General features: G+C 33.8%; 1 protein-coding gene and 1 long non-coding RNA gene across 3 annotated transcripts; one reads left to right on the top strand and one right to left on the bottom strand.

Moving 5' to 3' along the window:
* Window positions 1–6,357: 6,357 nt before the first annotated feature.
* LOC143227225 (uncharacterized) lies at window positions 6,358–12,524 on the bottom strand. The gene is made up of 3 exons (XR_013014944.1): window positions 12,298–12,524; window positions 8,089–8,123; window positions 6,358–7,341 (listed from the first exon to the last, which is right to left on the bottom strand). It is a non-coding gene; the product is annotated as an uncharacterized LOC143227225 (long non-coding RNA).
* A 168-nt stretch (window positions 12,525–12,692) lies between these two features.
* Window positions 12,693–23,704, top strand: LOC143226072 (forkhead box protein G1-like). 2 transcript variants are annotated; one of them, XM_076456521.1, is made up of 2 exons: window positions 12,693–14,380; window positions 23,459–23,690. In XM_076456521.1, exon 1 carries the CDS (start codon window positions 12,826–12,828, stop codon window positions 14,032–14,034), a length of 1,209 nt encoding a protein of 402 aa, XP_076312636.1. In that variant the 5' UTR covers window positions 12,693–12,825; the 3' UTR covers window positions 14,035–14,380; window positions 23,459–23,690. The 2 variants fall into 2 exon arrangements, 1 of the variants encoding a protein (XP_076312636.1); XR_013014278.1 differs by lacking the exon at window positions 12,693–14,380 and adding an exon at window positions 17,936–18,093 and having other exon boundaries at window positions 23,459–23,704.
* The last annotated feature ends 403 nt before the right edge of the window (window positions 23,705–24,107 follow it).

Raw genomic sequence — 24,107 nt, 5'->3', positions numbered from 1 at the left:
GTTCTGATGTAGATTCTCTGTTTACGTACTTTAAGGTGTTCCTCTGTTTTCAGCGGTTGGTATAAAGTTGTCAAGAGTACGACCTTCTATATAGAAGAGCAAGTAGGAAATTTGTCCATGTAGCTTGGTGAAAGCATGAGACTAGAATGTAAAAAATAACAACAAAAAAACGCCAAAAAGCACCAAATATATTGAATACATTTTCTGTTAATAGAACGCTCCCAGTAGCACAGGGGCACAACTGCGGACTTGGAACCCTCGAAACGAGAGTTTCGATACCCATAGTGGGCTGAGCACAGATAGCCCATTGTGTAAGTTTGTGCTTAACTATAAACAAATTTAACAGAATGTTTTGTAATAAACAGTGAAGTGCTTATATCATTACTTTAAAATACAACATATTTTTGCAATTTATTGAGGTGCATTATAGTTTTTAGTTGCTTTTGTTTGGTGTTGATGTCACATAAAAAAAAACACGCCATTTTTATCAATATGCATCTTTGATTATAATCATCACCCAGGGAGAAAAACAAGGAGAGACATTTGGATATGAAAAGCTATTTCATTAAATTAATAATCCAAGCATTTTACCTATTGCCCTTTTGCTATTAACAATCACATCTATTAATATAGAACTTAGGCAACTTTGTTTTGAAGAAAACATTTTGCGAGGATCCTGGGAAGTTTCGTTAACTTGTTCATACCTTAACTCAAAGTTTTTGTGTTGTTTTTTTCAATATGTGAGACACGGTTAATTTTAGTTCCTCTGGGTTGAACATTCATTAATTCCAAACTGTTTTTTATAGTCATACAGTGTGTTTAAAATTGCCTCACGCCCATCAAACACTTATAAAAGGATGGCACTGAATAATAACTTTTTTCTCTATTTACGGAATAATTTTCAAATTAAAATACATGCGCAAATATATTTTGATGCTCTTAATGATGTATTATTTTCAAATATGAACTACAAAATTACACATTAATTCAATACTCTCATATGTCAAAGGAGGATCTAAATTGTAGTCTCCTCTTTAGTTCTAACAGAAAATCATAATAAATGAAAACTAAGAATTATATTTTCACCAAGCTGTAATTTGGAAGAAATAAAAGCTTAACAGGCGTTTAGTTATTAATCCATAAAACACCAATAAATATGTGTTTTCATATAAGTGGCAGGAAACTGAAATATGATAACAAAGCTGTTAAGTCCCGTTCGTATTCCACTTACGAAGCTTGTCGTGTCTTAGAACATAATGGTGCCTGTGGTATGCATCGTTACACAGCGCCAATCTGATGATTCAGTAAACTCTAGCCTTTTGTTTATATCAATTCAACTTTCGCCTGCACATATGGAACTTCTTGAACGAAGTATTGATTGCACACATAAAAAAAAAAGTTTTGGATTTCTGAAATATCCCCTTGACAGATTTTTTCCCCTGTTCTACGTCACGAACCCCTCGTCTATCGTCGACCTTGGATCTCTTCGTCTGTGTGACATAGCGCAGGACTAGAAGTCACTCTTGTGTGTCTCAGTAAGTATGATGGCCGCTGTCACAGTGCCTGTAATCTTTGTTTCCATTAAAATAGAGAGGGTTTCAATGTAACAGCTAAAGCTCACGTTTTCCGGTCCTCCTAAGGTTGTTTAGCTCAGGAGATTAGCCAGATGAAGGGCTCAACACAAGTCTAAACACAAGTCGTAACTTAAACCGTCCAATCTCACGCTGAGGCCTTCGTTCTGTAATTATGTTTACATTAACTTAATACGGTTTTGAAGCCCGACTTGTTAGTGTGCTCCGATGTATTGAATGCTCGTCTCAAAGAGGTTCCACGATACCTAAAGTTTCTCTTTTACTCTGGAAAGAAACATCAACCAGTGCAAATGTACATTCACAAGAGCATGTGTATAAATATCCTTATGTTTTAACATGCAATTTCACGCAACACCGTATCCTGGTAGCATCAATTAAGGGAATGAAATTTATAGTGATCCCGAAGCATGATAAATGAGCAAATCTTTATTTATTTAGTAGCCAGCAGCTCGAAGCACATTGAATGCCTCAATCATAGAGCCTCGGACATGTATGTGTCAGAAGTGGCAGTTTGTTTAAAAGTAAACACAAACATTTCACTTTCGCAAGAGCTGTTTCCGCTGCAAGATAACACTCAAAACTGTTGGACCCCCCAAAATCTCTGCTACAGGTGATCCCGAGCTTTTCTGAGTACTTCTTGAGTCTATAACCGATTAAGATTGTCAAGCTTACACCTCGAGTCGCTGGAGGCCCTCATGGAATGATTAATGAGCTGACGTAATGAGGACTGTTGAAGATGGTCAATTTAGGTGGGAAAAACACTGTTAAAGATCACTTTATTGCCAAAACAACAACAGTTGATAGCTTTGGCGGCTGTTAGGCGGGGCAGCGACTCCCACGTGAGGAGTGCTGACTCGGGACAGTGACTGATGACCTGTTGATATTTACAATAATGCTGTCCACTCTTGTTGCTGTTTAGCTTCTATTTTGTTTCGTGGATTCACACACACACACACATAAAATAATCTATAGACGTCAAACAGAACAGAACACTTTAAATAGCGTTACAGAAATCAGTGTTTTGTCTCATTCACGCTTATATTGCACACGTTCTCTAGGAATCCTGGAGAGCTTTTGTTTTTCTGTGGAAATGAGAAATATCATAACGAACAGTTAAAGCTTATGTCAACAACTACAAAGCTATTCTTAATAGATTTTGGATTGACTCTCATCTTTTATAATAAATCCACGTCTGAAGGTGCAGGGCGTGTTCAGCGTCATATTCCAGGCTCAAGTCTTGAACCTGCCGATAAGCAACCCAGTACACTAATTACTAAGTCAAGTTTAGTCCAACGCGGTGACTTTTTAGAAATATTTATTAACAAACCATGAAACACGAGTGTCATCAAACTTGAAATATAAGGTGAAGACTGTGGTTTCAGAGAATTTACCTTGTCAAAAAACTATATTCTTATCAAATCTGTAGCGATATCATTCTTATGTTCAACTACATATTCTAAACACACACACACACACACACACAAATCTTTGCTTTGTGATATGACTAAGTACAAAACAATTTTCATCTAATTAAATATTTATATGTTAATATATAAAATTTTGCTTGTTTTTCGTTAAGTACAAGGCTACACAATAGATTATCTTTGTTGTGTCAACCACAGGTATCGAAACCGATTTCTTTACCGTTATAAAACATGCCACGGAGCACACGGGATCGACTGAAATAAATATTTAAATTCCGAAAACTAGCAAAAATACAAACAAACCAGGCCCGGCAAGGCCAAGCGTGTTAAGGAGTGCGACTCGTAATCTGAGGGTCGCAGGTTCGCATCCCCGTCGCGCCAAACATGCTCGCCCTTTTAGCCGTGGGGGTGTTATAATGTGACGGTCAATCCCACTATTCGTTGGTAAAAGAGTAGCCCAAGAGTTGGCGGTGGGTGGTGATGACTAGCTGCCTTCCCTCTAGTTTTACACTGCTAAATTAGGGACGGCTAGCACAGATAGCCCTCGAGTAGCTTTGTGCGAAATTCCAAAAACAAACAAACCAATACTTTTAACATTTGTAATATAAACTGAAATGTTGTTTTCATGTGCTTCTGACACTGAAACTGAAATGGGCAAATTAAAAGACATCTGAGGAAAAAACGTCTCAGTTTACGCTATTTATGTTAAAACGTTTAGGCCTATGTGTTAAATTATACTTTAGGGTGATTACTATAAAAAACAAAGCCAAAAACAATGTATTCTACGGTAATTCTTGTGCATAAACTTAACAGTAAATGTTCTTACTTATTTTATGAAAACAAAAACCTTGTTTAGGCCTATGTGTTAAATTATGTTTTAGGGTAATTATTCTAAAAGCAAAGCAAAAAACAAAATATTTTACGGTAATTCTTGTACATAAACTTAATAATGAATGTTCTTACTGATTTTACGAAAACTAAAAAAAAACGTTGTTAAAATGGGACCTTATTCGAAGCTATACCAAAATATTATTTCACTAAAGATCTGAACAAAATATTAGTAAGAAAGTTAGAAGAATTACAATGAAATACCTAATATTTGAATTACTACAATCTTCTTAGAAGAAAACCGTCCATTAAGAAATAAAAAAAGAGATAAGCTGACCTTAGGAAATGCGGAAAAGATACGAAAAGGGGTTTACTAAACATGTACAAGCAAGCCTGTCATCAGTTCAGTTTTTTTTTTTTTTTATTATTATGATTTAATTCCACCCCTTTCTTATCCCATTTCCCAAAGTTTTTCTTTCACCCCCTCACTTATCAGTCATTAGACACTTCTGTCGGCTTGGGAGCCAATCCTGTCAGTGTGGCTTTGAATTGAACCGAAACTAAACTAAATATTTGGTACCTGTTGATAGAACTGATCATACCGTCCAACGTGGGACCTCCAAGCCTGAAGTCTTCTGGTTACCGCGTGTACGCTAGGGTGGTAAGCGAAATTAATTTTTTTTTAAATATAAATTCCTATGTGATCTTTGACGTAATGATTTATTAGTGGTCATTGAATACGTGTTTTAGCGACAAAAATGACACTTTTGTCACGGTGGTCCTTGCCTGAGACATTTAAAGACCTAAAATCTTTCACCAGATGAACATCTAATGCCATTTAGTATTTTTGAATGAGCTGTTAGAATCTATTTAACCAGAGCATAGGGTTTACTGATTCTTTCCAAACAATGTTTTTACTAAAACAGTTTGAGAAGTTGAGAACATTCGTAAACTACAGATCTATAGACATAACCTTCAATGTATATTTGACACCAAGAATCTTTAAAAAACATGGCCAGCTCAGTTTAAAATGGATCATGCTAATTTGTTTATTGAGAAAAACTTGTTAAACTATATGAGAAATAGCATGTGGTTCCTCTGCTTCTTCCTACACGTGTTTCAATGTAGATAATGTTTAGTGTAACTTCTACTTCAGTCTTTAGTGTAATACTGTTTTCCTTGTAACATAGTTAATGCATCAAAATAACAAAATAAATGACAGTTATGAGCATTTTACCTGTCTGTATATGTGTATGATCCACATTTTTAAAAATCGACTTTCTATACCTGCAGTGGGAAGAGCTCAGATAGCCCTTTGTGTAGCTTTAGGAACCACGCATCCAAGTAGTGTGTAATATAAGGAGCCGCATGTCTGAAAGATCAGAATGACAAAAATGTAAGTAACTTTCCTTGTAAGTGGAGATTTTGAATAAACGGAAACATTCTAATTTATATATGGTAGAATGGATGTTGCACAAGTTGTACGCATGTTTTGTGGTATAAGAAGCGGAACAATTATTGCACGTGAGTTATAATGAAAATGTACGATACATACGTGTGTGCAGGTGTGCGCGTAAAGTTAATAAATGACTCTATAATACACAGCTTTTCCTAGTATTCGTTCGTTGTAATGATTTTTTTCTCTAGGATTTGACCTGAAAGGCCCGGTATGGCCAAATGGATAAGACACCCGACTCGTAATCCGAAGGTCGCGGATTCGAATCCCCGTCATACCAAACATGCTCGCTCTTTCAGCCGTGGGCGCGTTATAACGTGACGGTCAATCCCACTATTCGTTGTTAAAAGAGTAGTCCAAAAGTGTGTGGTGGGTGGCGGATGACTAGCTGCCTTCTCTCTAGTCTTACGCTGTTACATTAGGGACGGCTAGCGGAGATAGCCCTCGTGTAGCTTTGTGCGAAGTTCAAAACAAACAAAATTTGACCTGAAAAAAAAGGAAGAAAAAGGATTCCATTATAAACACGATCGCTTATGTAAAACAACCAAATTAACTCTATGTTTAGTCAAGAACTGCAGTGTAAGTTTAGTTTCCCTATAAGCCTTTTTATCTTTGTTGGAACTGAAATCTACCGGAAGTGCGTAAATACCAGGATTATTATTTTGTTGGATTGAAACTGAATATTTTATTTTATTTGAGCGTTAATATTTTAATGCTTTCATGTTTTTTTAAAATATGTTAATCTCTATTTGAAGTATATTGCCCTTTTTATTGTACTTTCACAGGTTTTTTATAAAAAAGTAGGAATTAGGTTTGGTTTAGTTGGAGTTAATAGTAAAACTACACATCAGACTATTTGTGCTATGCCTATCACGAGTATTGAAGCCTACAGATTAATCGCTGAACCAATGGAAGGGAGGTGGCAGAAAGAGGAAACGGCAAAGATTATGTAAAAAGAATGAATATATTCGAAATAAAGAATACTGACCTTCAAGTGAGCTTCGAAACTGATTTGATGAAATTCAAAAGATTTTATTTTTAGGAGTATAAAATACAAGACTTTGTCAAGACAACCGTATGACATAATTCTTCCAGAATATTTTAATTTTTTGTTTCTTTGTTTCACAAGAACATACGTTTGGAAAATTTACATTGAAAATACCTTACAAGACCTTAAAACTTACATAGTGTGCATGAAAGTATACAATAACTGATAGGAAATCAGTGTAATTGAAAACAACTAATAACTATTATATTCAAGAGCCTGGGATGACCATATGGTTAGGGTATGCGACCCGTAACCTGTGGATCACGAGTTCAAATCCCTTGTCCCATCAAATGCAAGACCTTCAGCCGTGGAGGATTTATAATGTGACGGTCAAACCCACTATTCGTTGGTAAAAACATAACTCAAGAGTTGGTAGTAGATGATGATGACTGTGGTCTTTCCTCTAGTCTTTTACTGCTAAACTAGGGACATGTAGCGAAGATAGCCATCGTGTAGTTTTGTTGAAAAATTCCAAACAAGCCATCACTTTAAAACAGTGAAATTTAGAAGGTAAATAAAAGTTATTATTATACGGAAACTTTGTGTGCGTTTAAGCCGGGGAATTGTCGAGAGTAATAATTTTCGTATTTGTTATCAATTTCAGTCGTTGAAATTAAAAGTTTTAAACTCCTAACTAATTATTTCTGTCCAACAAAACTAAGCCTTACACGAGTTTGTATCAGTAGCTAAGTGTGTCCATCTGTAAGTCACTATACTTTTTGTTTTCATCTTTATTAAATATTCCTTAATGTTCTGTTAGGGTAGTATGAGGGGTATATTTCTAGCAGTGCACTTTATCCATTATGTTTTGCTTACACGGGGCTTAAAATTTTGGGATAAGAATTTCTATAGAGTAAAAGGTTTTGGTTTCGATTTGTTTTACTTCTCTTTTCTGTCATCTTCTGTAGCCCTCTTTATCTTTCTTTTGTAACTAAGGATCAATGGAGATGAATATTTTCTCTTTCCTTCCGTTGCTGTACTAATTACTAAAACCTATAAGAATTCAATTATTCCATTAATAATCATTAATAATAAAATGAAAGCATTTTCAAAGTAATAAAATTGAAAACAAAAAGATAAATTACTTTTAAAGAAAAGAAAGTTCGGAAAATTGAAGTTCGGTGATAAGTTCACGAACCTTTAAAATAAACAACTAACTAGTACTTCAAATGTTAGTTATTCAATGTGAAAGAAAGCTTTTCATGCATATGATGAGAAGAAATCAGGGTAGGACCCATAACGGCGTCCCAGAAGAATATCAAAACCAAAACCGCTCATGCAAACATGCATACTTATACTCGTATCACAAATGGTTCTAATATTTTATCTGCTTTTCACTATACGATTAAAGCCAAAGAATTTCATGTAAACATTTATGTATATATTCTCCGTGTCATAAGTGATTCTAGTGTTTTATCTACTTTCCACTATACAATTTTATCTGTCCAAAATAAAATATGTTATTGTGACTATTTTGCAATATTCCAGTTGTTCTTCCCCAGTATGGTTTTTTGCCTTCACACCGAGATCTGATGTAACACTTCTAAGCCCTCATCTGTCAGATCGGCTTACAGACGTATCTAAGTAAGGTACAATTTTTCCGAAGAATTAATATGTATATTCCCAACAGCAATATAACTAAAAAGTATAACTATAAGCAAAAAGACAAAGTAGTTGTGGAAGTTTTTTTTTCCTCTTTTAAACAACAAAGACTTAATGAAGGTTAAAAATCAGACATACCTGTTTTGAATCAGGGATTGAGTGGCAGGACGGTTCTGTGCATGAAAGAAAATAACAGTTTCTATTAAGCAAAATGTAATTATTACCAAGAGTATTTTTAATGATCTCTGACCTTTATGGATCATTCACTAACAGGTAGGACAGCAGTTTTAGAAGAAGAAAAGTTGGAAAGAAAATACAAATACTGTACAGAAAAAGTGTAAAAGAGATGTTGTCATTATAAACTGGTTATAGAAATACATAAGATTTTTGCTTTAGGTACAGAAAAAGCTCAATCCAAAACAAAAATGAAGCAGAAATTGATTTTACGCCTCTTAAAAATTAATCTTGTTGTTTTTTTCATACCTCTCGGCCTTCAATAAAATGTTTTGTATCTTATCCTAAACCAGACGATGAACAGCACGTCATTATTTACATATATGGCAATTCTTAATTTAAAACTGATTTCGTCGTGAATCCGTGAAGTACATTCTACGTAGAGGTACATAGCACATGTATGTGCTCCCTGTGTTGCCTCTGGATACATTTTTAACCCTCTTTTGTGAATTACCGTGTTAATTTCTGGGAAAGCTTACAGTTCGTTTATCTACCAGTTACAGCAATTTGTACAAACTTCGTAGTTTATTTCGTTTGTCTAGCACTCTCTTCATCACGTAACACTCCTCCCGCAAAATTTGAAAATCTCAAAAGTGGAATAAATTAATCTTGACTCAACCCTACATTATCCAATAAACCTGAATATGAGGGTTTTGTTAGCTAAGTCTATCATGTATGAGGCCGGTTTGAAATAGGAAGGAAGTAGATAATAGAAATGATATAATATGATAAGAGATACTGCCCCTCCTTATGCGTCTGTCTCCCAACATCTAGATGTACTCTACAACTTTGCTAGGGTATAGTTTGTTTTATGTCCGCTGGACGAAGTCAAATTGTGTATCTCTAGTTCATCAGCTACTAAAGTTTCGAACCTTGGCCAAGCAAACCGAAGCGCCGCTGACTCCCATCTCGTGCAATTAAATAACCGCTACCCTTAATTCTTTTCTCCAGCTGTTCAATTGTCTAACCGATCTAGTACCACCCCCATTGGTGGATTCATACATCCCCCTCCCCTTCTTCATATCAATTTCCGTTGTCCTTGAAGAAACTTGGTAGGCTTAGTTATTGCTTTGTTCCAGGGAGGACGTAACTGTGTTGCCTAGACGACCGAATTTTAAGTGCTTGATGTGATTCTACTTGTTAACTTGCTTGCGGCCATACTAACAAGTTGATTTGACTTGTGGAGGCAGAAAGAGTTAGATTTGAACGTCCGCTGTACATGCATGCTAAATGCTGATTTAAATTTAACCCTAATTTAACTTCTCGCCTAGTCGCTAAACTGGTACAGTAACTCTACTGGATGCTGCACAGAAGCTCTTCATGACTCGTTTATAGAGCGCCACCTAGCTCTCAAAACCAAACAGATCGTCTTATGTTCACAATCAATTTATCAACGTTTCGACGAATGAAACATAGGCGATTTTTAAATCCCGAAGCTCGGACAACATAAAATGACAATTTGGAAAACTTGTTTCTACCCAATAGATGATTCAAAACTTCAGGTAATGATGTTTTTCAGTAGAAAACACAATACATTTGAATGTAATATATGCCTTGATGTGAGAAAGTGTACTTCTTCTTGGGTGTTCCACGGCTGAAAGGGCGAGTATGTTTGGTGTGACGGGGATTTGAACCTGTGACTCTCGAATTATGAGTCGAGTGCCTTAACCATTTGGTGATGACTAGCTAGCTGCCTTCCCTCTAGTCTTACACTGCTAAATTAGGGACGGCCAGCACAGATAGCCCTCGAGTAGCTTTGCGAGAAATTCAAAACAAACCAAACCACTACCTTAACAACAGCAACAAAAAATAAATTTGAAAAAGACAGTTTTGATGAAAGTAGATTCCAAGAAGAGTCTAAACTTTTGTTAATCAACGCGATTCTCTTACTGTTTCTTAAAAACTATAATAAAAAAGTTTCACTATGAAATAGATAAGGTAATCTAATACATCATACAAATACTTTATAGTAGTTACAGTGGAATTTGGCTAACATAGGGAAGCTCAAAATTAGCTTTTACTAAAGTCCGCACAAAAAGCAGATGAACGTATTTGATAAAGACCAGAAGAAAAGAATCATTAATTAATTGTGATTTACAAAGTGTTGAATTAAAAACGATACAAATGTGGATAATATTAAGTTATACTCGATAGTAAGTACAATAATAATTATGTTACTATTTGAAGGAATACGAGAAAAAAATTGTTTGGTAAGTTTACTATAGTATTTTTTCATGGACAAAGAAAATAAAAGAGTATTATTTAATGAAACACTTAGCGATATGTTTAGTAATCATAGGGGCGAGGAAAAACAAAAGGTACTATTCTACGAACGAAACAATGATTTGTTTAATGTTTTTAAATATTAAGAAAAACGAACAGTAGTATTCAATGGGGCAAACAATGATGTTTAATGTCCCTAGAGGTATAACTAGGGAAAACTTAGTTCTGAAGACCAGGGTGGAATACATCCTCCATTTTTATTTTGATTATATTCATGTATTATGTATGGCTGAGGAAAGTTTAGTTCTGAAGATCACAGCGGAAGACTTCCTACATTTTTGTTTTGACTATGTTCATGTATTAGGTATGGCTGAGGAAAGTTTAATTTTGAAGACCAGAGATGGAGACTTTTTCCAGCTCTGTTTTTTCAGTATATAAGGTCTGATGAATATCTCATAGAATAACAGGAAACGTGTTTCCAAGTCACTACATTAATATGACCAAGCTCTTCAGATTACACAAAGCGAATATTATATTCATTGAGAGATTATTGTAACTGTATGTATTTGAGAAAAAGTTATTCCTTTGAGTTTATTTAATCTCTTCCAAGCTGAAAGTAGACAGTTTTCTAGTTTCCAATTTTTTACAGCCAATATTTTGTAGGAATCTCTTTCTTTTTAACATAACTTTATGATAAACTGAACATCTGGCTATACTTTATGATAAACTGAACATCTGGCTGTATTTTATGATAAACTGAACATCTGGCTGTACTTTATGATAAACTGAACATCTGGCTGTACTAGTTCATTTCATTTCCAGTTTTGTGGCTTCCCCCTTTTTTTTTCCTTAGAATTTTTAACACAATGCAATGGACTTAAATTAATAGCGGTGTATTTTTATACAGACATAGGTATTTAAAACGTTATTAATTGAAACCTTCTACTCAGGAAAACAAACATTAATACTGAGTTGTCTTCTTACTGGCTTCCTAAGTTAACCTGATCAGACTGTTTGTCATAAAATCAGGAGAGCAGAAATTTTCAAAATAAGCTGAGCTTTGATGAACTGACGATACAGGGTGGAAGTAGCACATGAAACATTTTTAAATATATTAGGCTTATGATTTTCTTTTCAACAAATATAGCAAATTATGAGCGAAAAATTGATGATATAAATTTGGAACATAACTACCTGTTTAAAACTTTGAGCATTATAACGTTTTCCAAATTCATCCATGTTTATCAAAGGTGGCGTCAATAACCTTCACAATAAATCGTATAAACAATGACAACAAAATTTGAGAAATACGCTTCTTCAAAAGGTGTGAAATCTTTTTTTATTTTTTTCATTTAAAATTCGGAAATGAGGTAGGCAGCGCTGTGAAGGTTTCTAAGGATACGTATGACACTAGATATTTGCATGAATTACAGACATACATGTCCGTGTAAAAAAAATATTGTTAATTTATTTTTGTATTCTTATTAATGTATTTCTCTATTTTAATATTGAGATGTCTTTAATAGAAATTCACAATGGTAATTTCATTTTCAAGATTACACAATTATCACGTTATTTAAATGATAATATTTTATTCCAAACGTACTTGCTGAAAAACATAACTTTTTCTTCTGATTTATCACGCTTTTGTATGAACATAGCTAAAGCTATGAGCACGTGAATAGAGATGTTTATAAATGGAAACTTTAGTGACTTGAAACGTGAGAATACTTTTATGCGAAGTACAGATATTGCAAAATATGAATCCTGAAATATGAAGTCACTTATACATATGATTTTTACAAAGAAGTTACCATTATAAAAGGAACAAATGATCAAAGAACGATTTTTTTTTTAGAGTAAGAGAGGTGTAAGTAAGTTTTCACTTACCAGAGAAGTCCTAATTCATTAGGTTAAGTTTCACTTAAAGGGGAAGATTATGGAAGTTAGTTGTAATCGTGTATTGTTGGGAGAACAATATTTTAATAGTCTTCAATACATCCATGTGTACGACCACAATACCCCGTGTTTTGACAAACAATGAAAATCATTAGTGTAAATTCTATTAAACTCCGCCCTAATATTTAACTCAATATATCTATACTCCTATTGCTATCATTTTCTTTCACGCTCTGTCATTGGTCTACTAAAAAATATCCTCCGGCTGCATTGGGCAGGCTTTTAAAACTTGTAGAGTAGGGATTCGCTAAGCTGGGAAAGGTCCCGCCCCTCTGTTGATGTAAGTATCGAGCGCCGCAGAACCAAGCTGAAAGTTTTGTACACGGGAGAGTTATAACTAATGGTGACCGTTAAGGTGGTAGTGGAAGTCAGCTGCTGATCCAGACCAGCGTATCTTATTTTATAATATCATAGCAAAAATCTGTGTGAGAGACTAACCAACTCTAGAGTTCAACAATAATGGTGCGGGTGGACAGTAGAGGTCGAGTCCAAGGGGCAGCAACGTGCACTCCGGAGAGAACTTCCTTCTCCATCAGTAGTATTATCCAGGTAGATGACGACCAGGATGTGGTCCAGGATGCCGCCAGAGCCATGGAGTCCCCAAAGGACCTCAGCCGCAGCCAGTCCTCGATTGATCGGCTAGTCGTGGATAGCGATAGCGGTCAGCGGCCAGCGGGCGATGACATACCACAGGCTGGAGCGAAAGTTGACGATGCAAAAGACGTGCGTAAGCCTGGAGATAAGAACAAAGGTGAGAAAGAAGAAAAGAAACCGAAGCACGAAAAGCCACCTTTCAGTTATAACGCCCTCATCATGATGGCGATCCGACAGAGTCCCGAAAAGCGACTAACCCTAAACGGTATCTACGAGTTCATCATGAAAACATTTCCGTACTATAAGGAAAACAAACAAGGCTGGCAGAACTCAATACGCCATAACCTGTCCCTGAACAAATGCTTTGTGAAAGTGCCCCGTCACTACGACGACCCAGGTAAGGGTAACTACTGGATGCTCGACCCCTCCAGTGATGACGTCTTCATCGGTGGAACAACGGGCAAGTTACGACGACGGTCCACAGCAGCCTCACGGAACAGGCTGGCTGCATTCAAGCGGACATTTAGTGGGGCGTTTCCGGGTTTTCCTGGGTCCTTGGCCGTTGGGCCAAGTCATGGAATGGACAAACCTCTAGGATGGCCTTTTCATCCTTACCCCTCTTTACAACCAATGTTTAAGTACCCAGCAGCCTACTCTAGTCTTGCTCATGGTGTGGTGGCCTTGCCAAAGCCAGGTCACCTTCACCAAGGGTTTTCCATTGACAGACTACTGGGCGCAACGGATGCGTGTTCGACCGGCGGTGGTCTTCACCCGCCGACTCTGAGATCGGGACTGCCCGTTCCTTGCACTAATGCATCGTGTACTTCTCTAGCCATCAACTCATCTGTGTGTTGCGGCAATCTGCTCTCTCATCTGGCTCATCACCCCGTTCACTTTCAAGTTGCCGGCAGTAACTTCGACTCTGGGCTCCGGGCTTTGCAACTAGCTTGTGCGGGACAGCTGCAGTCGTTACCAGCCCACCCTCCGATCAGCTCACCCCAAACAGCCCCAACTAGTGCCGGAGGGGAATCTACAATTTACAGGCCCATTCCCATTTTATCAAAACAGAGTTAGTAGAGACCGCTACTGAAAGGTTAACTTTAAGCAAATCGGTGCAGACCGTTAAGCTTGGTGGATTTATCGGTGGTTCTTTTATTAGAGACGATCCTGCAGAATCAATTGAGATGGTCATTAGTCAATGAACTGTGTAATGTTTTGTAAAATATATATGTATATGCAACATATGCATGTTTTATGACTCATGACTCAATGTAACGCTGTGAGAACGAAATAACGCCTAGCGTTCGACTCCAGCTAAATCCCACATCATTTCTTCAATGCTGATAAACAATATGAACTAGAAACGTGGCTTGTGGTCCAGCCTTGAGAGTACCAATCCTAGTTGGCATTGTGCTGTCCTGTAAGTTCAATGTCTGTATGTTTCTTGTTGTATTTAAACTATCGTATAGATGCTTTATGTAAGTGTGCTGTATACATGGTATTTAGAAAGAAGTGTTGTATATACATAATATAATAATCATATATATTGTTTAAGCATACGGATATTCAAACTTATTAAATCTCTCTTTAATGAAAGTGAAATAAAAAAGAGTTAAATCAATGTATATGATCAGCAATACCAGTAAAAGAAATGTTGAAACCTCTATAAGACTTCATTGTTGATATCTTTGTTGTATAAACAAGTTAATAAAATCATTAAGTTAGAAATAGATCACCTTTAAAAATATCAACATAAAGTATGTGGACCAGACTGCGAAAAGAAATTAACTCCATCATTACATTTAATTGCACTTTAGCCAACATCAGAATGTGTTATGATACGCACATATAAATATGTACACAAACAAATTCACTGTGTTTGAAAACGCACAATGCTTCTTTGGAAGAAAGGCGAACTGGCAAACACTGGTCAATTTCACACACGTGTTCAAAGTTTCATTAAATTTGTGTTTCTGACGTTAAAACAGAGCAGACGTAAAATCTACTTGCTATTTCACTTTATCTCATAGATTAAGAAACTTTAAATGAAAGAACAGAAATGGCAGACATTAGAAAGGAGCCTGATCTTTTGCGGTATATATAACTATCAGCATTCTAGTTTAGAACAATAGGAATAATATATTGGTGCACAATCGGTAACAGATCTGATTACAAGTATGCAAACAGATTTTGTCCTTTATTTATTCATTTCTATCACAACAGTTTAATAATAATATTGTCCAGGTCAGAGAAAGCTCTTATAGCCTTCGTACTCGTGGGTGTGACTTATGTACTGTTTTGAAACAGTTATTTTCGGAATAGTAGCAATTTCTGTATAACTTTTCGTTTCTAACTGCGAGACACGATCACGTACGACATTTATAATACAAGTAATTCAAAATTTCGTATTGTTCGAAAATTAAGTAGGTACTTTTTAAGAAGCGAGTGTGTGAAGTATCTATACGTCTTCGTAAGCTACAACTTGTTGATATACATGTGTATATCTATATCTATATATATACATATATATATATATACTATCATCCGAATACTGTCACTTGAAATATTTTAAGAAACCTGAATACGTTATTTTTTTCTAATATGTCATATGTGTATATAAATATACATTATATAAAATTATATGAATTATTTATAAATGCTTAGTTGTTTTATGATTTTTTTTTGATCGAAAGTATATATATTTAAACATACCTGTATTTTTTTTTCTGTTGGTACGCATGTTATAAATTATAATTATTGTATTATGTATTTCTTTAACTGAATATGTGTATTTTAATGCATGCACATACCCCCACCAAAAAAAAAAAAATTGCATTAAATGTTAAAACATTGGCAAATGATTAGTTAAAAATGATTTTATACATTAATATCAACGACCAAGAAAAGACAAAACATTTATATTTGCAGGGTGGGTGATTAACTGAATTTTAAGCTTTTGTAAAAATGTGCTGCTTAAGGAAAGTGATTTTTCTTAATTCTATCGTATACAGCTGTTTTATAGTTTCTATTTAGGAGTTTCTTCTTCAATAATATTTCAAAATCCCAGTCCTTTCTAGGTAATAATAGTAAAAATTATTCAAATATGTCTACTTGGATATAAACCTATCTTTTTACCTTTGTTTATGTGTAGTTGTACGTATAAACAAAATATAGTTTAATTACTAATAACTGCAGTTACTTTTACTAACTGGACTCTCACTCACTTTCATGCCAAACTAACAAACATAATTCACTTTCGTTGGTCAACCACTTTACACAAAGACAGTTCTCTGAATACGAAACCAACTATTGAATCACTATATTTTTAAAGTATTTTTGAATTATGCACATGTACAGCTTTTAAAGGACAAATAATGGTGGTAATTTTTAAAATTAATTCGTTTTTTATATGTTATGTAACAAGACAGATGCTTAACTGTGTATACATGTTGTAAGAATTTTAGGCTACTTCTGTATAAAATCAACGACTCATCGAAAAACAACTGTCAGTTTTTCTATTTGTATTGATTGATTGCGTAAAACACGAAAAGTGTTTCAAAGTTTTGACGACACAAAATTCAGCTAGTAACATCCATATTTCCAATACGAGCGAAACGTTTCTTTCTCATATACGCTACTAGTTACAAAACGTATTATGGAATTTGTGTTATAATAATTGGTAGTCTAGTCTTCTTACCAAAACAAGTTCTGTAAAGAGGTTCGTACGTTTGTAGGCTATCATAATGTCTATTTTATATTATGCGGATACTTAACGTTCACATTTTACACGAAGTTTTAGGTCATACGGTTTATCTGACACCTAACTATCTCATCTAATACAATGAAGACGGATTCTTACGGAAATATGGTTAGAGACTCCTATCTGACGAATAAAATGTGCTTAAAACTTTTACAGTTGTCTAAGAGAGGTTATCTCAGTAACACTTATTTGCGCTTCAATAAAAATATACATTGTTCAACACACACACAGATTACAGCCAATAATCTTAAATGTTTCATACAATTAGGGCACATTCAAGGCAGAAATACAGGTTGTTAGAACTGTCGCGCCACTTAAAACAATTCTGAAATATAAAGCGAACTCAATCAGAGGAACACAATGCCTGCCTCTTTAGATACGTGATTGAAACGGATGTACACATCTTTCTCTACATGTTATGTATTGAGGCCTTTTTGATGTTAGCCACTTTTGTTGGTATGGTATCTTCGTTATAAGATCTGAATTACAAATATACTTACAGTATTAAAAATAGGATATACCTTACCTTTTAATAATATAAGTACATTCATACTTTACACATACACATATTTCTCAGAGCTCCCACAAAACTCATTACAATAACGCTACTGCAAGTGAACCTCGTTTATAGTTCTATATAATAGCGATACGTTCACAAGTATTTTAGCATTATATCAGTAAATTAAAGTAGGTTAGTGTTAGATATAAAAATGTGTGTGTGTGTGTTTATATATATATCGTACAAATATTGTTTGAAATTAGTCGTCGTTTGTTAGAGGACTATGCCTCGGGTTGCTACTCGTCACATTTCAAAATATAATAATTTTAGAAACATAAAGACGTAGTAAATATAATGTTCAATTTTTAAATAGTCTGTTGTTAGTGCATTATTTTATTTTCGGTTTGGCATGTTCACAAAAATTTAATTTAAATAAATATGAATTATGTGTGTTTCTACGAATAAGACGTGTATTTGATTTTAAGATATACATTTACGGTTGTTCCTCCCTCACTTGTAACTAAAATCATGTGGAATATTAACCTAGGTTTCGAAGACCGATAGTTCTATGTACATATAATAATCAATCTGTATTTACAGAATGTTACTTCCTTTGTTCCTATGAATCAATAACAAAATATTATTTTTCAAGTTGATATAGTGTTATGAAGAAATAGAATCTAAAGAAGTTTTATTTTCTTTTTTTAGTAAGAAAGGAAAAACTCGAACCAAAACATTTTCACAGTTAAGATATTATATAAAAAATATAAACAGGGGCTTGGAGGAAAAGCAAACCAAACTGTGTACGTGAGGTTAAAGTGGATTGAAGTGAAGAATAAATATAAACAGAAATATGTGCGAAAAGTAAACAGAGGTATGTACAAGAGTAAACAAGTGTATGTACAATAGTAAACAAAGGTGTGTAGAAAAATAAACAGAAGTGCATAGAAACGTAAACAGAAGTATGCAAGAAACTTTCAACAGAAATGTATAGAAAATGTAAATAGAAGTATGGATGAAAAGGATACAGATGTGTGTTATAATAAAATATGTTTGTGCTTACATACTTATATGCTTAACAATCTTACACACTTACATACTTAACAATCTTACATACTTGCATACTTAACAATCTATGCGTGTTTTTTGAAGGAATGAGTAAAATAAGAAAGAAAATCTGGAGTTTACAGTGAAATAGTTTATCGAAGAAAGTGGTTTGAATTTCATTCATAAAGTTCGTAAAATACGTACTCGAAGCTTTAATTATTGTATAACACAAAACGTGCTTATGTTTCCTTACGTTATTGTGTACTTTTCCATGTTCCAGTTGTTCGTAAACCTAATCCAGTGTAAATATCAGGTTTTCTCAATACGGATTGTAACGATATCTCACAGAAGTTGTACAACTTTCGATCAATGCACGGCAATACAGTAACCAATGGGAATATCTGCAAACCATGTTTCATTCCCGATCAAAGACAAATTTTAACACTCTATAAGTGTTCATATAAACGGCATGATACAGATATATATTTGCATAACAATTAAATACATTTCAGAGCAGAATAAAACTATCTGGGGTCCAGATGCACCACACTATTTTAATACGTTAGAACGTGAAGTTAATATAAAAAGTTACAAACCGAAGACGACTGGAAACGTATTAGGACACTAAGTACATTCATGAATTATATAGAGGTGTATATATACATACATAGAAAAGGAGCGAGAGATATATGAGAAGGATATTCAGATAGGTTGTGTGCTATATATATATAAGTAGAACAGACTGAAAGAAAGGCTTATATAAAATGACCTAAGTATATTATATTAATTCGGGTAAAATTCACAATGAAGTTATTATATCACCTTAAAGATAATTTATACTCTTACAGACTGTCACAGTTTTAAAAGAGAGATGTGCTCACTTTAACTGTAACTACTTTTAATTTTATATCCTAATACGATTAATGCTGATTTACATATCAAATACAACATTTTAATTCACATGTATACAAAACAAATTATGCAACATCTTAAGTTTAATGGTGTTAATATAATTTACGAAGCTGTGGGCATTAGGGTTACTTAACTCACTACATTTGAAATACACTAATTTATGTCTTTTCAGTAGGAAGAGAAAGGATATACTTTCACTTAAATATACATATTAGCCATTAATTTGTATGTGATTTACAAGCACAACAACGCCCTCAGTAGACGGACGCCGCGCAATCACTTTCTTTATCAAATACGTGATTGAGATGATTTTAATTTCCCGAAATAAATATGATAAAATAATAAAGAACTAATTTATTATGGTAATGTGAGGTGGTGATAACCCACTTTCTTTGTAGTATGTACAAAACGTGTTATGGTTACTCTGATTAATGCTAACTATATATATATATAAATCCTTAAAGTTACATAGTATTGTAGAAATGGAAACAAATTCAACAATTTTTATACCTTTCAAAATTCCTGAATGTTTATGAAAAACATGTTATGTTATGATAGTTACGCCTCAGTTTGTCTCTTCTTTTTATCACGTAACTTGGATTTTAAAAAAGTACATGATCTTACACCTACATATATATTTGTTAAATTTAATATTTGGTGAATAGTTGTCGGTTAAAATTAGCAAATTTGTGAGAAAAATAATTGGCTTTGATATTTTATGTTGTTTATACCTCATTTCAAAGCTGACATTCAAGCAGAATGTGCTTCAATAGCCTAGCTATAAAGAATAGATAAACAGATGGGTGAAAATATACGCGCACCCTAGAATATATGCTTTATCTAACCTTTCCGTAATCTTAATATTTCCTTTTTTTACCACGTATATGATTGGGAGTTCACATGTTGGGAATTTTAAAAATACGCTGACAGATAATTGTGAATAAGCACAAATCCCGGAATGCCTAGTGGTTAGCTTATCGTAATTATGAATTAGTGATTTATGATTCATGACTTGTTACCGCAGAAACGCGATCCGAATTTTAGGAGCCGTGGGTTTTTCACTCCGGGTAATGGTCAAATCTTATGTTTCAGGCAGACAAGGGCACTCCAAATCTCATGTTTCAGGCAGACAAGGGCATTCTAAAAGAGCTGTTAGGGAATAATGTTGATTATTATCTTTCTTCCTTTTGACCTTCCTGTAGCTCAACGATAACTCTTAAGACTTATAACGTTAAAGATCGAGCTTCAACACCTGTGGTTAGTACAGCACAAATAGCCCATTATGTAGCTTTGTGCTTAACCACAAACAAACCTAAATTATGAGCTGAAAATTATTATTAGCTATGTGTAAATAGTCATCACGTGGCTTTGCGCGAAATTCTGGAACAAAAGAAAGAACGTATGTTTAAACCGAAGTAATTGAGTCTGTAACAAAGCTTACAGAAAATTTCCTACAATATACGTTCAACATGATATACTTGAAGACTAATGTTTGTGATTGAACACAAAACATATGACGATTTTGTCTTTGTTGAAGTTAAAACCTATACATAAGATTAGGAGTTACTCGATTCAACTCCATGAAGTGTTACACTAAAATAGTAATGGAAAGAAACCACAATGTTTATACTTTTTAAAGTTACAGCATGTTTATGAAAACATGTATCATAAAAACCCTACGATAAAGAACTAGACTGTTTTGAAGCCTATTTGTTTTGTTTGCTGGTAGGCTTCAAAAACGAAATAGCGTTTGTCTGTGTGTGAAAGGGCACTAGAATTGTTTTAACTCCTTGTATTACACAAAATATTAATATTCACGAAACTAGAAAACTTTGGTTTCCTAAAAATCTGATAATTTTTGTTTCAATAGATGGCAAAACCTCGGACAATAAGGGCTCATGCCTCCCCCCAATTTCCACTCAGTAACTAGTTGCTTTTTAAATAGAGAATAGACACAATTCGTGTATAGATGTTATTGAAAGTCGTTGTTTCAGGTTTGAAGTTAATAGCCAGGGATATTATAAAAAATAAAGCGACCCTAATTGTTGTTGCCCTCTTAATTCAAATATGTTTCGTTCCGCCGCCTGTGTTTCTTTCTACTGTGACACTTCCTCGGTTTACAGAAGGTATTCTAGAATGTTATATACATTCAGTTGGATTTGATGAAGGGCGTACCATTCGATGACACTTTGTTTCTCACATATAAAGAACGGGATTAGTATTTTGGTTGCAGGCCGGTACTGAAACCTGATTTAATCTTTAAAGATTGAATTTAACTAAGATATTAAGCGTCCATTTCAGCCTTCTCAACAGAAGGCTGAGTTATAAAATCAAAAAATTGTTATAATAAAGTTTCGTTTAAAGAAACTCATTTACAAGTTGAATAAGTTTCATTATAAGTTTTATTTTTGCTATAATAAAGCTTTGTTTAAAGAAACACCTTTACAAGTTTGATAAGTTTCATTATAAGTTTTATTATTGTTATAATAAAGCTTCGTTTAAAGAAACACATTTACAAGTAGGATAAGTTTCATATAAAGTTTTATTATTGTTATAATAAAGCTTCGTTTAAAGAAACACATTTACAAGTAGGATAAGTTTCTTATAAAGTTTTATTATTGTTATAATAAAGCTTCGTTTGAAGAAACACATTTTACAAGTTTGATAAGTTTCATTATTGTTATAATAAAGCTTCGTTTAAAGAAACACATTTACAAGTAGGATAAGTTTCATATAAAGTTTTATTATTGTTATAATAAAGCTTCGTTTAAAGAAACACATTTTACAAGTTTGATAAGTTTCATTATAAGTTTTATTATTGTTATAATAAAGCTTCGTTTAAAGAAACACATTTACAAGTAGGATAAGTTTCATATAAAGTTTTATTATTGTTATAATAAAGCTTCGTTTAAAGAAACACATTTACAAGTAGGATAAGTTTCATATAAAGTTTTATTATTGTTATAATAAAGCTTCGTTTAAAGAAACACATTTTACAAGTTTGATAAGTTTCATTATAAGTTTTATTATTGTTATAATAAAGCTTCGTTTAAAGAAACACATTTTACAAGTTTGATAAGTTTCATTATAAGTTTTATTATTGTTATAATAAAGCTTCGTTTAAAGAAACAAATTTTACAAGTTTGATAAGTTTCATATGAAGTTGATTGAGACATCATCGTTCACGTCGTTTACTTTTGACTTTCTTCTTTTCCCAACGTCGTATTTCAACAGTTTTGTAATTAGAACGTCTCTGATTATTTCTTCCCACTTTCATCAAGACTGTCCTTTATACAAAATATGCATATTTGGTCTTTCACATGGAAATTTTTTGAAAGTAAGATCACCAAAACCACAAGTAAATCAGCCCACTATAATCATAAATTTGTTAACTGAGAACTTTACCCTGAAACTTGTTCGATGCAAATACGTACACAATATCCAAACATGCCTTGTATTTTTAATAATTTTACTTAAATCTCGGAATTTTTGAGATTTTCTATTTTGTTTTACATTTGATATTTTAGGCTATTATGAATTCCAACGGATTGTTAGCCAATCCAGTATATATATATATATATATACAAACTTTTCCAGTAATGAAGTATAGCCAATATATTTATACACACCAACGTATGCTATACGGACAAAATTACTCAATAATCCAGAATAGACACAGAGAAACATTTTTCGTTTAGTCTTCTTCTAGGGACTAAATGATATTCCACAGTAAGGAAGTCCAGTCATTAATTAGTGGGTTATGTTTAAATATATAACGCATTTCTTTCCACAGATGTATAGTGCCTATAAGTGTATAAAATCATTATACATTTCAGCTTCATTACCGAAAGAATATAATACTTGTCTCTTGGTAACACGTTTATAGTTGCTTAATTTTAGAAATTGTAATTGATGACAACACGTGTTTTTCAATCATTGAAAGTCATTAATAACGTAACACACGCGTAAAACTCGTATCAGTGAACACCAGATTGCCGTAAAATGACACTACTGTAGCCACTGTACGAAGTGCTAGGGAATTTGACGTGTTTACCTGACCAATAAAATGAATAGTTATTAGTTTATGCTGTTATCAGGTTGATGGTTTATTCCACTTTATACTGGAACTAAAACCACTGTACAAGGGTATGACATGCAGTAGAGCTATAATCCAATAACTAGTACAAAAGTAATCTGTACTCATCTGTACTAATATGAAAAGACGTTATGTTATGTAATCATAATTTTATTCCTTCTTCTCTGTTTTTTTCTTCTCTCAGACAAGGACATGGTCTAATCACATCTTAAGTCACGAGTATATGAGGGTCAGCTATTCAGGTAATGTTTCTACCCCGTCTATACGATCTCTTAAAAGCTGTCGCATGCAGAAGCGTGGAAGTTTAGTATGTTCGGGAAAGAAGTACTGCAGTTCGTTTTCTTTTTGAGATAACTGCTGTATTAATGTAGGTGTTTAAACACATTGAATATACTATTTTGAATTTCTATAGTGCATATTGGTGTATAGAAGACGCATTAATTCTAGAAATAAACAACCTTATAACACCAAAATGTTATTCTTATTTGATTAAACACTCAACGTTTCGCTGTACAGCTTCCTAGGAGCGTTTACTAAAACAAACCGAAACTGACCGTACAAAGCTTCAAAGCCAACAGGTTTATTTTATCTTAACTGTGGATTGAGTTCATCGTCTAGAGAACTTTTAAAGTTTTACTTTTCCCAGAAGAACAAGTTATTATATGATAGCTGAAGTACAAACTCATAGAAAAATCAGTACATTTCTAAGCAATATAAAACTCACCTATTGCAAATTACAAAGCTTTCCACCTGGTAGAATTTTGACGGACGTTGTCCGATGTTTTAGACCTAACAGACTTATGGTAATACAGTTACCACACTAAAACAGCATA

This window comes from Tachypleus tridentatus, chromosome 9 (genome assembly GCF_004210375.1).
Source record: "Tachypleus tridentatus isolate NWPU-2018 chromosome 9, ASM421037v1, whole genome shotgun sequence".
NCBI classification, from domain to species: domain Eukaryota; kingdom Metazoa; phylum Arthropoda; class Merostomata; order Xiphosura; family Limulidae; genus Tachypleus; species Tachypleus tridentatus.
The sequence above is the reverse complement of the archived record's forward strand: the minus strand, read 5'-3'. Positions and strand labels throughout refer to the sequence as shown.